Below are 17510 nucleotides of genomic sequence, written 5' to 3'. Positions count from 1 at the left end.
ATATTCACAGAAATGGAAACAAAAGAAAATGATTTCCTATAGGAAACTTGACTAAAATTGCAAAGGAAATCAGACATATTTAAAGTGACAATCTGAACTATATCAACTGTCTTAATAATGTTGCTTCCTCCCTGCTAAAACAAAATCAGCACAGCACATGTCTTCTTTCCATAATTTGGGCTGATTGCAGGTGTTGCCACCACTCACCATGTGCTCAGAGGCACATGTTTCCAAATTCTTCCAAGCTACAAAGGAAGTGGATTGGACTGTGAAAGACCAACCCAAATTGTGTTTGCATTTTGATAAATTTGTAGGGCAGTACAATATCTCAGAGAGGAGGTCAGGTCTCCTGCTCCCCTGGTGCATTCACTATAGCTCCCCATTTCCCCTGCTTTTTAAAGTTTGATAGAAATATCTGTTGGCTATGGGTACATTATTAAACCGCAAGGTTTTTTGCCTGTTAGTGAATTTCCCCCCCTTTTTTAATCCGGGAGGTAAGAAATGGGTTCCTGTGCAAGCTTGCTGAGAATGGATTGATCATTTACATGCTTATTGAGTTCAGTGGGATTTACTCCCCTGCAACCATGCTTAGGATAGGTGAAACTGACCACAGGGGATGGGGAGAGGAGGAGGAGGGAGGGGAGGAAAGGCAGAGGGGAGGACTGGGATGGGAGCAGACAGGAGGGGGAGGGGAGAAGGACAGATTTGATCATTTGCATGTTTATTGAATTCAGTGCGATTTACTCCCATGCCATAATGCTTAGGATAGGTAAAACTGACAGGGGGGAAGGAGGGAGGGAAGGCTGGAGTGGGCAGGGGAGGAGGAAGAAGGAAGAGGGGGAGGTGGAAGAGAGAGAAGAGGGGAAGGAGGGGAAAAGAAGGTCTGATAATTTGCATGCTTATTGAGTTCAATGGGATTTACTCCTATGCCATCATGGTTAGGATAGGAAAAACTGACCATGGGGGAGGGGGAGGGGGAAGGAGCGTATTGGAGGGAGGCAAAAGAAGGGGGATGGGAGGGCAGGTTTGATCATTTGCATGCTTATAGAGTTCAATGGCATTTATTTCTGTGCAACCATGCTTAAGCTAGGTAAAACTGACCATGGGGAGGAGAAAGGGGAGGAGGAGGAGGAGGAAGGGGAAGGGGAAGGGGAAGGAGGGGATTGGAAGGGGATGGGGAGGGAAGGGGCAAGAAGGAGGGGATAGGAGGGAGAAGGGAGGGTGAATTTGATCTAGGGTTGCCAGGCTCAGGGCCTGAGAATGATTCTGTATCTTTAAGAGAAGAGAAAATTCAGCCAAGTACAAGTTTCTTGCAACACTGTAATGGGAAAAACCACAAGGTGAAATTCTCCCTTCCCCCTGCACAACTTTTAAAGATACAGAAGACCTCTTGGAGGCTGGACCTGGCAACCCTAGTTTGATCATTTGCATACTTTTTGAGTTCAACGGGATTTATTTCTGTGCAATCATATTTGAAAATGGAAATGGACTGCCTTCAAGTCGACCGAACTTATGGCGACCCTTTGAATAGGGTTTACATGGTAAATGGTATTCAGAGGTGGTTTTACCATTGCCTTCCTCTGAGGCTGAGAGGCAGTGACTGGCCCAAGGTCACCCAGTCAGCTTCATGGCTGTGTAGGGATTCGAACCCTGGTCTTCCAAGTCCTAGTTCAACACTGACCTGGGGGAGGGAGAGGGGGAGGAGATTGGGTGGGTGGGCACTGGGCAGAGGGGAAAACCTTTTCTTTTCCAAAAGGAAAACATTGTGAACAGTATCATTGCTTTTCAGCATTTCCCTCACCTTTTTATTCTACAGCAGGCACATGTAGCCTCCCACCCAAATTTAAACCAAAGCTGTCCTGGCCACATCCACACCAGGCCTTTATTTCACTTTGGACAGTCATGGCTTCTCTCAAAGAATCCTGGGAAGTGTAGTTAGTGAAGGCTGCTGAGAGTTGCTAGGAGACACCCTGTTCCCCTCACAGACCTTCAATCAGAGTGGCTGACTGTTAAACGAGTCTGGCCACTGGAGCTCTATCAGTGGAATAGGAGTCTCCTCTCAGCACCCTTCAGAAACCACACTTTCCAGAATTCTCTGAGGGAAGCCATGACTGTCGCAAGTGAAATCAAAGTCTGGTGTGGGTGTGGCCCCCTGATTAGCCAAGCCCAGCAGCTGTGAAGCTTTTAGAACACTGACAGTTGGTCCTTACTGAGCATGCTTGGGCTTATCATAGGGTTCCAGCCAAAATTTCTTAAATTAATTAAAAATCAGCCAGGCATTTTTTTTAACTTTTAAGCTGCAGAAGATGAAGGTCAGAGTATGGTGCAAGGTCAGTATTAGGTTTACAGGTACTCTGTGAACATGGCTGATTTTTAATGAATTTCAACAGATTATGAGAACTTTGGCAGAAAAAAGTCCAAAAGGGCTCTGAGGTTTTTCTCTGTCTTTTTAGACTTTGAACTCTTGATTCTCTCTGACTGTTTTGTGTATCACCATGAAAATTGAGAGGGTTGTTAAGCAAGCGTTTCTGAGTTCAGGACTATAAGTTTTGTAAGGTTTTGTTTCAAAATGAGCTTTTGGGAAGCATCAGAATAGCATGGGGGTATTTTCTATTTAACATTGTGGAATGTGAAAAATCCACACTGGCTATAGTATGCAGCCACTCTCGTGGTTGTATAATATCACTCAGCATCCTAGCAGCCGTATCCTGAACTAGCTGCAGCTGCTGGACCAACTTCAAGGGCAGTCCCAATTAGAGTGTTTTACAGTAGCCTGGAGGTTACCAGAGCATTGATTACTGTGACAAGGTTGTTCCAATGCAGGAACAGCTACAGCTGGCAACCCAACCAGAACTAGGCATTGGCACACCAGGCCACTGAAGTCATCAGAGGCACCTGTACTTCCAGTGATGATGCTGGATCTAGGAATACCCCCAGACTATAAGCCTGCTTTTTCAGGGGGAGTGCAACTCAGCTCAGGTCATCTTTCTAATTCCCAGACACAGAAACCACCCGCCAACAGTATTCCCTGTCTTTTACTCATCTGGCCTTTTACTGCCTTCAAGCACCAGTCCAGTACCTGCACTAGGTAGTGGCCATCATCATTACATCCTGTAAAATCTATTGAGCATTTCTACATATGGCACTTAGAAATGTGTGTGTGCTTCTCACAGGCAATTCCTGTGTTTCTGGACTGATGATCCTTGATATGCATTCAGTCTCTACTCAAGGTACATACATGCAAATGGTCGAAGTGTGGACAGGGGCATGCACTCAAGCCCCACCCCTAAAGTCCCCTGTGTTGTCCCCCCCCCAGTCCCAGCATGGACAGGGTAGTGTTGCTCTCATGGCTTCCAAACACTGAGCATTGCGATCAGTTACCAAGAGGGAGAGGGATGAGGCAGCCGAGAACTTGGCAAGGTGCAGGCACATCGGATTGGCTCCACCACTGTGTCCACACCACACTGAGCTCCTCACCACCTCGCTCCTCCCTCTCTCAATCATTGGCAGCGACACTTGGCATTGGGAACCAGGTGAGCAACATCGGCCCTCTCATGCTGCCCTCCAACTGCTAGTGTGTTCTTCATGTTGTGTGGGGAAGGTCTGCATGGGGTACTTGCATTTGCATGAACATGAGTAGAACCCTCTGCATGGTCAGGGATCCTGACAGAGCATTTAAATGGGAATTAAACATATGCATAGAGGATAAGGCTATGACTGACTACTTGTGCTACCTGTAGTATCAGAGGTAGTACACCTCTACATATCCGTTGCTGGATATTAACCACAGGAGAAGGTTAGTGCCCTCATTTCTTGCTTGTGGGCTTCCTATAGGAATCTGGTTGCCCACTGGAAAAGAAGATGCTGGGCAAGATAGATAGGCCTTCTAATTTGATCTAGCTGGGCTCTTCTTATGTTAAGTCCTTATGTTCATTTATGCTACAGAAATCAAAAAGGCAAAGAATCAATTTAGGAATGGCGAGAGAGAGCTTTAGGGAAGTAAGGACCCACCAGCATCATGATAGCAGGGTACTGTCTTAAGGCATATGATGAAGTTCAGCAGGTCTGGCTGGTCTGGTCAGGGTCTGAATGGGCAACTGCTTGTGACCCACATGAATGCCACCTTGGGTCCCATGATGGAAGAAGGGCAGGATATAAATGTAAGTAAATAAATAAAATGTTTCTTGAAGTTCAAAGTACTTCTCAAAAGGCTAAGCTAGCAACATCAACCAGTAGTTCCTCATCATGTAGCAAAATTAAAACCATTTACATTAGGTTTTGAATATTGAGACTTCACCCAGCCCTTCATGATTCTTCCTTTCTAGAAAAACACATAAATAACATCAGCACTGCAGGCTTTGGGTATTGTTTCAGGAAGACAGAAATCACTTTATTAGGGGATTCCGTTGATTAAAGAATTCTTAGTCAATCACTTGCCTTTTACTTAACTGATTGAATGTAAATACATTTGCATATTATGAACATCTTACTATAAGGTGCCCTGTTGAAATATTGGGGGAAAAGTACAATTTAAAGAAATGTAATAAACATAGTACTGCTAGTTAAAATTTAACTCTCTACCACCACATTTACTGTTACAGTAACAAACCAAAACAACAAAGAAGTAAAAGAGTGGCAATTTAAACAGTTAAAGACACAGATTCCATTTTCTATTGGTTGCATGAGAAGGAAGGAAAAAAACCTCACATGAATAGGTCGGTCTGTGATTGTGACACTATCATCTGAATTATGAATTTGTCATAGCCCAGTATTGATCAAAGTGTTGTTTAAAAGAAGAAGAGAACAAACATGCAAGTAACTTTACTAAAACATTTCCAGCATAGTTCTCTTTATTGTGTATGTAAAAAGCACTTTTGCCAAGGATCTCATGTAGATGTTATTGCCACTGAGGCATGGACAGGAGACATGCCTTTACCTAGGTACTCAGATAACTAATGAGAAAGTTAGGAACTGAGCCTGGTGTTTTGATTCCTGTGCTATCGAAGTACCTTAAGGAACAACAGGAGCCAAACCCACTCTGTTATTTCCACGGTCAAAGACAGAGTAGTACTGGCCAATAAAAACATCCCCCAAAATCCAGAGTGGCCCAGCTGGGGGTTGCATGTCTAAGCCCTGGAATCCGCTGGTGCACAGTGTCATCCCATCACTATTTTCCTAGTGGGAAAAACCATAGAAAATAATATTAATTCATATGAGAGCAAATCATTCTTTCTCCCCTTATTCAGTCTTCCATTTACACTGCAGCTGTTTTCCATGTTTCCATTTCTGTATATAACAGACTCTTCCTAATCTTCAAACCTCTGCCCTCACAAGCATACTCTTCATGTCCTGCTCTTTAAAACTACATGTCAAAAGGGGAATTCCAGGGTCTTCTTGTGTAGTGCCAAACCACCATGTAAAGATGGGTATGAAACATACTTTGTTTTATGCAAAACAAATTGCCTTGATTGTCAGTAGAAATGAGGTCTTTATTCTGCAACAAACATTTACATAACTCCCTAGAAATAGAACAGAACATCTGAAACTATTTCCCGACACATGCCTCCCTGCTAAACCCCTACACATAATGGCAGGGACAGAGGACCTTGCATATCGGCTATGCTCAGACTGCCAGAATACTCTGCAGCAGCATGTAACAGAAGCCCTCAGCTTTCCCCAGCTCACCACTGGGAATTAGATAGGCTAAGGGAACATAAGTTGCCTGGTGCTTGCTCTCCTTCGGCCTGGGTTCTACTTGGTTTGCTTATTCTAAAGAGAAGTGAGAGAACTGGACTTAGAGAATGCGTACTCTGCTTACTTACACATCATACATTTAAAGCATGTGACTTCCCCCCGCAAAATCCTGGGAACTGCAGTTTAGCCCTCACAGAGCTACAATTCCCACACTCTACAGTTCCCAATATTCTATGGGGGAAGTAATGTGCTTTAAATATATGGTATGTACACAGCCTTGTCCTCTGACACCCTTCAAGCCAATCACCCCCCTCCCAGTATCTGTTCACTAACAAGGGAATTTCCCCATCATTGATTAAAGGATGCCACGGGAGCTAGTGTCTCAATCCCTTCCCCCACATCCTTTCAGCTGCAAGGAAGGGCTTCCCCCACTGTTAATTATTTGTGTGCACATGCCCACACCTTGTGAATTATTATACAACTTCACTATTTACTTATACAGATTAAAATTCCCACTTGACGCATAAGCATTGATGCAGTGGTGAGAAATCTACCCTTTCTTAAACTATTTTGATTGTAGAGTATGATTGAAGAATGTTAATAAATAACCAGTCCTCATTACAAGACCCAGACTATGCAGCCCTAGGAGTTCTTCTACACAGCTTTGACCTCTGTGCCACATGGTCCCTGTATAGACTTCTTTGAAACGGAGCTCACTAAACAGCAACTGAGCTTCTTAATGTGGAAACAATTATTCATAAAAAACAGAACTGCTTTCATGCCTCCTTACACAATGTGGAGCTAAAGAAAGATATCACCAAATATAGCTCACACTTCCTCAATCTCGCAAATGAGGACCTGAGAGACAGGACTTACCATAAGGGTGTAGGCCTCTGGGGCAAGAGCATAAGGGATCCCATTGATTGTGAAAGTAACAGTAGGCATCACATTCAGGTTGTTGCATTCCATGGCATACTGCAGAACAAGGGGTATGCTTGCAATGATGCTAATCACATATTTTTCAATTAAAACAAACAAACAAAACCCAGCAATGCAATTTTGAAAAGGAAAGTCTACAGACAGAAAGAAGGAGGCAGTGGCTGCATCCTTTCTTGCTGCTTTGGGATATTTATATGCATTAAAAGCTGTTGCCTCATAAACATGCATTTCAAAACCCACAAAGGAAAAGCAAACTGAAAGAGGCAAGTTGGAACAGAGAAACGGCCATCAGTGAAAGGGTTAAACATCCCCCTTTCTCTTTCATCTCTATTACAACAATTTGTGACAGTGCAGTGATGGGACCTGTAAAGTGATCCTTAATATGAAAATAAGGGTGTTTCCAGCATGTCCTTATTTTCATCTGTGAAATGTTGGCGACTCTGGAACCTAGGTGTACAATTCCCTGAATTTTGGCCTTCATCAATGTCAGGAAAGCATAATGCTTTCTCTCCACAGACCTTTCCAATTTCATCTGTGCTGTCATTTCGGAGAATTCCCCCACAATCAGCACACGCACAAAAAAGGACACTCAGCTGCATTGAAACTTTGCTATTAACGTACACTTACTACTTGTAGTGAACATTATGAGGGAGGAAACAAAAGGAGTATCAGGAAGGCCTAAAGCCAGCAAAAAGTAAAACCTCAGTGCAAAGAGAAAAGTATAAAGCTCATCCTAGATCAATCCATCTGAGATGCAGGGAGTTTCCTTTTCCAAATAGGGACCTACCTCTCCATCCATAGGTACTGCGCCAATTAATTTCTGCATTTGAATTATGTCCTCGGAAGGACCTGTGATGAGAGAAGTCCCTGTGTCCACTATAGCTTGGCATCCTTCAGCACAAAATTCAATTGTTCCATCCACCTGGATACTAAAAAGAAAGAAAATGAAATCAGCACTGGCAAAAGGGGATTGGCAGGGTGGATGATTGCTGCTTCAGTAGAATGCCATTGTTGCCCTTCTGCCATCTTATTCTATGCTGACCTGGCCAGAATACTCTTTTCTTCTTTTCATTATGTTAGTGTGAGTTACTAGCATTGACGTTCTTCACCATTCAGCTTCCTCCCCTAGGACCTCGGAGTTCATGTGTGGATACATCAGATCTCTAGTGGACATATCTGTAACAGTGTGTACATTAACAGAAAGGCACCATCCAGTACACAGCTGACTGTTTCACACACTGCACCTGCAGAAGGATAATGATACCTTCGGGGCAGGACTTTGGGACAGAAGTTCAGCCTCCCACTCAGCATAATGAGCAGGAGAGCCCCCAAATGCAGCAGAACTGACTTACTACATTTGGAAGTTTATGAAATAATACACATTCCAAAGGCAGGGAAGGAAAGGCTGTAAGAGACCATTACCTCTGGAGTCTAAAATTGCCTAACTGCATCACTGGATATTTTGAACTATTGATAACTATTGTAGAATATATATTTTTCTTTTATATCCTCACCAGGGATGGGCAAGAAATGTGATTCAGTTCACATTTCAAGCAGATTCTATCAAATTAGCAGTTTCTGAAACAGCGTGACAACTGAAACAGAGCCATCCTTCAAAAATCTGCACATCTGAATTTTGCAATGCAGTCTGCCAATGATACAATGTTTACAAAAATGCATATGCTAGAGAAAAGTGTGCAAAAAAATTAATATATGAAGGAAAATAACATACAAAATGCACTGTATGATGAGAAATTGCTTGCAAAATTGTGTACATTAGTCAAAACTGCCTATAAAAATGTGTTTATTAGGAGAAATTCACACTAAAATGCTGGAGAATTTAGGATTTTAAAAAATCATAAATTGCTGCAGATATGTGGAGAACTGAATTTAAGATTGGAAAAATGAGGAACTGAGAGAACCAAAACTGATAAATCTTTCCATCCCTAATCATCACCAAAAAATCACTTTCTTGGCTTTTAAACCAGTGGAGGATAGGCTATTGAGAAATAAAAAGATACAGCATCCAGCCACATGGTAAAGAGCCTATTACAACAACATGTGATTGTGAAAAGATGGGGTTCATGAAGTGATTCTCAATATGAAAAAAAGAGTGTTAAAAGCATGTTCCTATTTTCATCTGTGAAATGTTGGAGTCTCTGGGACCTAGGTGTACAATTCCCTAGTTTTGGGCCTTCATCAATGTCAGGAAAATATATTACTGACTTTCAATAAAGCTTTCTCCTCACAAACCTTCCCAACTTTATCTGTGCTGTTATTTCAGAGAATTCTACCATCACCACACACAAAAAGAGACACTTACTTATCTAGTTGGATCTGCCAGTATCCCTGTTTAGTGACTGGAATCCAGTTGAGGTTTCCACTAAAATGGGAATGATCATAGCCACCAAAAATCAGTTCCCCTCCTACAGAGGAGTCTGGGTTCCTGGAAAAGAATTGGGATTTCATATGATATAGGTCTTTCCAACCAGTATAATTCTACTTTACTCTGTCCAGATGTCTGAACTAGAGGAACAAAATGAATTTCCTGCATCTTCTAAAGCTGTGCTCATTTTAATAGCCACCATGTCCTTGCCTTTTGGTCTCATCTTTCTTTGATTTTACTTAAAATAAGTACTGGCCTTGAAGGAAAAGCCAGTGATTGGCATTGTTAGTCAGGTTCTCATACCTGCTCATGTAAACAGAGAATATTGGCAAATCCACCAAATTTTGGGCCATCATATTATCAAAGACTGGGGTGACTCCATCCACTGCCAAGGATGGGTAAGCCAGACCAAGTATCCCATCGAATTCAGCATCCAGAAAGGTGTTGCCAGGCTCACTGACACTCTCTGCAAACTGCTGATTGGCTACAGTGATTCCTTCAACCTGGAGGGCAGAAATCCCACAAATTAGTTCTAATCTTATGGCTGTGCAAGAATGGTGTCACCCAAGAGGAAAAGTTCAGAGAAGGGAAAACATTTGCAATTTCATGTTCAATGAAATGTCATAATGAGGAAACACGAGAATAGACTGGAGGCCAACTGATTCAACCAAGGCCTTAGACAGATGGTGCCAATCTATGACTAGGGACCAATGGTGTGAATCAGTGTAAGGCAGTTTCAGGTGTTCAAAGTGCAATACAGAAATGGTGTATGGATTTACTTTTTAATCAGAATAACCAGAAAGGTAACCTGTTGTTTTTTCCTTTGCTAGAAGCAAGCATTAAAAGGAAAGTGCATGAGTCATTCCAGTCTAAAAGATTAACATATTAGTGAACAGAGTTCTTCTGTTATTTGAATGAAACATACAGGCACACCCAGAAAATGAAGATAAAGGCATGCATGCAGGATGTCAGGGATATCTTTTATTATTATTAATCTGTTGTTTTGGTTGTGGAGACTACATATAAATAGGGGATCGTCTTAAGGTCCAATTCTTTAATGTGATGATCACTTCCTTTGAGCATCCTGGTCTCTCTCTCCGATTTATATGAACTGGGGATGCTGAGCACCTTCCAGACTTGGGTCCTTCAAGGCTAGAAAGGGTTCTGAACTTGAAACACAGAGGAAAACATGGATGGACCCCTCTCCCCAAAAAAGTGCTCATGTGTGCCCCCCTCCTGGTCAGATAATGAGAAGAGGACGGAAAGAAGGCATTGAGAAGTGTAAAAAGAAAGATATGGGTCTTCCACTCACAGTCACTTGATCCATTCCAATTATTCCCGTCAAGCTGCCTGTGCCATATTGAATGGAAAAAGCGGTCCCAATGTTGCTGTAGGTGCTGGAGAGTGATGGGTGAAATCTGGAATGTTCAACTGTGGTTTTTTAAAATAATCGTCAGAACACTGCAGGAGTAAAATATGACACCTCATAACTGGCATATGGAGAACATACAGAGCACGGACCCGTGCTGCCCAGCCCAATCCTCAGAAGTCCCATTGCGTTCAATGGATCCTTCTCTTAAGCAAGAATGTAGCGCTATGATGAGTCCATATTCACATACCGGCTTCTCTCATGGACACTGATTCCACTGAAAAGTAATATCTTTGGGGTGAAATCAGTCAGACGACACAAAAGTTCTGTCTGTATAATTTATCAGTACTGTTCATGCATGCAAGTTTTAGGCAGCATCCATATGACTCCATCCTCATCCAAATGCCATCCCATGTTTTCCTCCCTCCAGATTTACCATTTCTGCAGGAAATCCAGTCAGTAAAAAATAAGAAACATTAAACCAGATTAAATGTGGGGGAGGGGGCACTATGTGATGGCATTTTAATGAGGATGACATCATGTGGATGCTGCAAAAAAGACTTGCTTGCATGAGCAGCTCTGAATCCCCGTAAACTGCCCTGTGGTAGTGTCCTTGGTCCCACTGAAAACAGTAAAGCCTTGCTTTTGAGTAAACATGCAGAAGACTGCACTATTAGACAATTATTCCAGGGCCTCATGTATTTACACAATAATTTTTTACTTAGAATAATCACCCTAATTTGCATTTTCCTAATTATTTGGCTCAGGGAATCTGTCAAAATATATTCTTTCATAGTTTATTATTATAAATGCGCCCCCATGTGGCAAGATTAATATCACACCCTGAAAAGTAAGAACTAAGAGGAACATAAAGATGTCCACAGCTAATAATTCTCTCCCCAGCCAGTCCTCTCATTTCCTTTTTATATAACACATTGGCCGTATTCAATTTTGTCCCGCTGGTTTTGCATAGCAAACTAATTCGAATCACAAGAGAGGCATTTGCAACACGATCGGCTGGAGAAAAGGTAATTTTACAGTTTACATAGTACAGACACCACATGGAGCCAACTTTTATTTGTTTCACATAGAAGCCATGGTGTGATGAGCCATCTGTGTCCAAGTAGTTCACCATGAAAATTAAGCCATAACAAACAGCCACTTATAAAGATTTTGGAAAGAATGGGGGAATTGCCCAACCAATGGGTTTCCCACAAGCATCTGTGGGAACATGATGCTGGAATAGATGGGCCATTGGCTTGATCCAGCTGATTCATCTTATGTTTTTAACTACACAATAATATTTTGCAACATCAGCAATGGGGAAACATTTTCAGCACAAGGGCCACATTTCCCCCATGGGTAATCTTGCAGGGGCCACATGCCAGTGTTGAGTGGGGCTGGAGGTGAAAAAGTAGATGGAGTGACTAGTTAGCTACATCTAGTCAGAGTCATCTAGTCAGCTACATGAAAAAAAAGCAAAGATTTCTGCATACACACACCCCTCTCCATCCAGACAAGCAAGAGGGATTATCACAGTTCAAGAATACACTACAGCCAGGCAAAAGTGCTTGAAGATGGTGTGGAGCAGGGATGGTGAGGGTGTGGTCCTGAGGGCAGATAGGGAGGACTGGAAGGCCTGAGTTTCCTTACTCCTGCACTATACGGCAGCAGCTGCCACAGAGCACAATTTCAAATGGGTCCCTCACATGATATGTAATCAAGCTCTAACTCATACATAATAATAAATAATATTTTGTAACCAAGGAACTGAATCATTGCCTCAGTCATGGATCCTTTCAGGGAGATGACCCCTGCATATAATGTATTTTTTACAGTTTATTAATTAATGTATATTTATAACACAAGAAAAGTCCATCAGCAACCCATTCTTCTCCTCCTGCCCCCATCCGTACCACAAGCTTTGCTGACACAGTAAACAGATGATACCCAGAGATTGGAGGAACCAGTGTCAAAGACCACGGAGAAATTCTGAGGAGGATTCCCAATGGAGATCCGTCCGAAATATTCTACCTAGTAGAAAAGGAAAACAACATTTCTTTTCCAGACATCATGACAGAGAAATACTCAGCAGAGCCACACGAAAGCAGAACCCCTTGCCACCTGGATGGAAATCTTGCCCAGTTCAATGTTTGCATTATGCACTTTTGCACAAACAGGTGGAACTAGGAGTTTTTCTAACAGGTTTAAAAAAGATCTTCATTTTATTGCTATATCTGGGCTAGTCTTTCCCCTGCAGTACACAACTATTCTGATTTACCATCCTCAGCATTCTAATTAGAATATTTTCTTGATGGAAAAATGCAATTCTTTCCCCAGCAAAGCATCCATGATAAAGTTATAAATGTTGGCCTAAACATTAAATTGTATTGTTATAAATGTTGGAAATTGTTGATTTCGTAATGGATACAAGGCCTAGAAAATACTTTGAAATTTGTCTGAAATGTTTTGAATTAAGAAACCCATCAGAACTTGGAGAAGATGCCTTCACCAGCCCCATGAAGGATGGGCGCTCAAGATATGTAGGAGAGGGAACAACAGAGTGATTTTGCAGCAGAAAGAGAGAGAGAGAGAGAGAGAGATCTTCATGATGATTTGTGCACATGATGGTATTAGGAGCAATTATTCATGATCCCTCTTTCAATACTGCTTGTGTGCAAATGTTTTGGAGTGGACATACTGCTTCATTTCCAATCAGTGCATGTCCCATAACTTCCTGCTGTGATCCCATAAGTTTTGACACCACAAATCTTCCATGGTGGTTTTTTCTTTTGGGGGGGGGAAGTCTGGCTTTTGTTGTGGTAGACTCGCAGCCTTTCCCAATCAGTGTGCCTCCAGATGTTGTTGGACCACAACTCCCATCAGCCTCAGCCAGCATTGCCAGTGGTCAGGAAAGATGGGAATTGTGCTCCAACAACATCTGGAGGCACACTGGTTGGGAAAGGCTGTGCTAGAGTGTAGTATTTATTTTTCTATATTTATTTTTGGTAAGCCACCTTGAGGGCCTTTTGGCCAAAAGGCAGGATAGAAATAAGCCATTATTATTATTATTATTATTATTATTATTATTATTATTATTAGTGTGCCCCTCTAGATGGCAATTATATAATAACATTGGGGAAGCATTACAGAACACCTAATAAAGCAGAATGACGTGTGGATGGTCCAGTATGAATCTACCACTAATACACTGTTATTGCATCAGTGACATGCTGCAGAATACACTGGAGGGGAGGGGACACCAGTCTGGAGGGACTCAAAGAGAGACAGAGAATTAGATGGTAGACATCTTGAGGTGATGTGGTGTGCTGCTTGTAGAAATGCTTTGATGCTGATCTCCACCTATGCTGAACTTACATGTTTGTAAATCAACTCAAGTTTTACATAAATGCCTTAAGTCTCCGGTGATCTCTCCTCCAAAGGAAACCAAAGCCAGGTAAGTGCTGTCCCTGGAACTTGTCATTGCCTGGGGAAGTGGGGAGCAAGTAACAATATAATTGCTCACTCTCTCCTTCTCCTTTGACAAGCAGGCAGACACATCCATAGCCAGAAGATAGGGGCTGCTTTGACCACTGCTTTTTTCCACTCTAAAAAAATTAATCTTGGCAGAAAGAGGGAGAATAGGCTTTGTTACATATATGCATAGCATGAATGGAGTCCTTCCTAAGACCAAAGTTGCAGTTTTAAGTGACCTGTCGAAAGGAAAAGGAATAAACCAACAGCTTGCAGAGCAGATACATAATATATGGCAAGGTGCCATATATTATCTAATTCCTGGATTTGTCTATGCTGTATTGAAAGGGGAAACAGAGAGTTTGCCTTTAGCATATTCAAGTTCCTTTATGCACACACACCATCAACTATGCAAGATTTTCCTCCTCTGTTGCTGCCACGTTTCTGCTCCCCCAGTTCTACCTCTGCTCCAGGTCAAAACTTACATCAAAATAGGTGAGAAGTGGCTCATCGGTTTCCTGGAGAGCTGAGCAGTCCTGGGTGTACTGGATCATATCCACCTTGTGGGTCTTCCAGAACTGAGATAGCTGCCCACGTTCCCTCAACGTTTTCCGCAAAGATTTGTGCCTTTTCAAGGCAATTCTAAGGGGGTGGAGGAGGAACGGTGTAAGTAACGCTGCATGGTAAAACTGAGTATCAGAAAAGTAGTATTATGAGGGACTACTAGAGGTACCACCAACTCTATGATTTTTATGGATTGCTCATATCTTGAGAACTCTATCCATGTAAATGATTGTGGGTGGAGCTCTTCTCTGGTTTTGTTGTTGTTACCATGAGATAGTCATTTCATGATATTGATGGAAAGCCAAGCTATCAAAGTGGCAAATACATTTTCCACAATTTAACATTACATGACATTTACTGTTATCTGCTCTGTAGTTCCCATTAGTAACATTCCTTGCTGCATGAGATTTGATCATTCTGTACCCTGCACAATGCATTCGTCTATAGTGCATTCTTGTGCCAGTGTTGTAAATAGGTGTGTGGTACCAATTTTGGGCACTAGTTTTAAGTGTTCAGTGGTTTGCAGGATTGAACATCACAGCTAAGCCTTGGGACTGGGCAACTTCCTTTGCCTGAAACAAGAAAAGACAAAACCAAGAAAATTTTATTACCTGTGCAATCCGCTGGCCAACCAAACGCAAGACATGACAAGGATCAGCTGCTTCATCCTCACAGTGCAGGTCTTAAGCTTTTCTTGACTTGTAACAACTGAACAAAAGCTTTGCACTTATACTCATAAGCCCAGCCCAGCCCCTCTGATAAAACTGGAAAAAATATACAGCCACACCACTTAATGTCAATATAGCACCTTGGAATAGAAATTAGTCACTGTACCTGTGCGCTATTCCAGTGACCAAAGATCAGACCACTTTTGTGCAGTTAAGCAGGAAAGGGGTGGAAGAATGGTAGGAACTGGTTAGGGGTGTTTATAGATATAGGCACCAATTCCTCAAGTTTGTTTAAGCTGCCTCAGTAGCAATTAGCCCAAAGGCCAAGGTGCTGGTTTTTGTTCCAAGGCGTACTTGAAGGAACAGACTCCATTAAATACGAAGTTGCTTTGTATAGGTATAAATAATTAGCAAAAATGAAAATAATCAAAAGACAGCTGAGTGTGGCAAATATACCCATTTTGCACCCATTTTGATCACATTTGATCACACCTGATGAGGTACGCCTGGCGCCAACATTATTATCTTTTCAGCGCCAGGTCAAAACTCTCCTCCCAGGCATTTTAGTATGTGTTAAAAAATTGTTTTTTTAACTTTTTTAAGAATTTAAAAATTTTAAAGTTGTTTTTAAATTGTCTAAATATGTGGTTTATTGTATTTGATGTATGACCATTGTGAACCGCCCAGAGTGCTTTGGCTATGGGGCGGTATATAAATTTAATAAAATAAATAAATAATAAATAATAAATAACTAGTCCTTCATTTTTATGGTGCCACAGAAGCCACAATTCTCAGAGTTCCCTGGGAAGAGGAATTGATTGTTCAACCACCCTGGGATTTTGTAGTTCTGTGAAGGGAATAGGGGTCTCCTAACAACTCTCCATGCCCTTAACAAACTACAGTTCCCAGGATATTTTTGAGAAGACCATGACTGTTTAGATATCATAGTGCTTTAAATGAATAGTGCAGATGGGACCCCAGCATGTAGCAGCTATAAAAATGTCAAATTCCATACTAAGAATTATTAGGAAAGGACTGAAACTAAAAACATCCCATATTGTAACACTCTTATGTAACTCTATGGTGAGCCTGCACTTGGAATACTGTGTACAGTTATGTAACCAAAATGATAAGGGGGGTGAAACATGTGGTTGCCCCATTACCAAGTCTGGCTGACACTGGAAGCATGCACATGCCTGCAAAAATTGTGGGCTCTTGTAAGCACAACAAAGGATGCACCTCTTTGCATACCCCAGCTATCCTCATTAATAGGGGAAAAGATTGTCCTCAATGTATGGGAGGAGCAACTGCTCTGGATGAATGCAAATGCCTAACTCTCCACCTGATCCATTTGCCAAAGTGCCAACATGAGCAGGTACCTCGATTTAGCCATCATGAGGTTCTCCAATAAGGTTTGCCTCCACCAGTAAGCTAATCAACAGCTGTTTGCATTAATTTAAGGATAGAATCCTCAGTCTCTGTTTTGCACAGGGAACTCCCTTATCACCTAGCTGTTTCACACTGGGCACTCAAGGCCAAGCATAGTTTGGAGTTAGGATACTAGTACAGAGTGGTAACGATTGTCACCTTTGCTCCTCGAGACCATCCTCTCTACCCTGTGGTGGGAAATTGGTACCATCATACCCCCTGTTCCTAAATTTATGTATCCTAGTCTAGAAACACTCTCCCTTCTCTAGTCTCAGTCTCAATCCCCTGTAACTTTGTTTCAGGTAACCCTTCCCTTTAGGTAACAGAATCTTGGAAAGTGTCTTATTCTTGGAGTCCTTTGCTGGCTATTAATACCAGTTGGATTCTTTCAACTACCTGCTGTTGACCTAACAGCTGCTCTTTTATTCTAAACTTTCAAATTTTATTGTATTTTTGGTTTTGTTGTATGCCAGTTTATTATAGTGTATGAAAGGCAGTTTAGGAATAATTTAATTGAAAAATCAGTCAGGAGTTGGGAACCTTGTTTTGAGCAGAGGGCCACATTACCTCAGTGGAAAGCTGTCAGGGACCACATTCCAGTAAGAGTTGGGGCCACATCATTAACACACTCTTAATACACACAGAGATACACACATCACCCACACATACAAAGCTATTTCCCATGGAAACAGAGGCATAGATTTAATTCTCTCCAGTGCTGTGGAGCCCAGTTCGTCTCTTGGTATAATAAGGAGCTGTGGTCGATGAATAGATTAGACGAGGGCTGGAGCGTAAGTAGCCTATGTCTACCAACCAAGCACATGTTCAGGCTCATAATCAGGCCTAACACATGAGGGCAGCAAAGAGAGCTGACTTAGCTACCTCCATTCTATCCTTGAGGAGTCACCGTTGGAGTTGTTCCATATAGTCCAGAGGCTGGTCATTCCTGACCAGGGGGAGGAGCTCTGGGGCACATGTCGTCCAACTG

General features: G+C 42.1%; 1 protein-coding gene across 1 annotated transcript; it reads right to left on the bottom strand.

Moving 5' to 3' along the window:
- Positions 1–5010: 5010 nt before the first annotated feature.
- Positions 5011–15093, bottom strand: CTSE (cathepsin E). The gene is given in 10 exon segments (XM_061630367.1): positions 5011–5175; positions 6571–6669; positions 7421–7562; positions 8957–9079; positions 9323–9522; positions 10332–10450; positions 12305–12422; positions 14348–14506; positions 14508–14538; positions 15038–15093. Coding segments are annotated over 10 exon segments (1212 nt in total).
- Between the last annotated feature and the right edge of the window lie 2417 nt (positions 15094–17510).

This window comes from Rhineura floridana, chromosome 6 (genome assembly GCF_030035675.1).
Source record: "Rhineura floridana isolate rRhiFlo1 chromosome 6, rRhiFlo1.hap2, whole genome shotgun sequence".
Lineage (NCBI taxonomy): Eukaryota > Metazoa > Chordata > Lepidosauria > Squamata > Rhineuridae > Rhineura > Rhineura floridana.
This window is presented reverse-complemented; position numbering and strand designations above follow the sequence as displayed.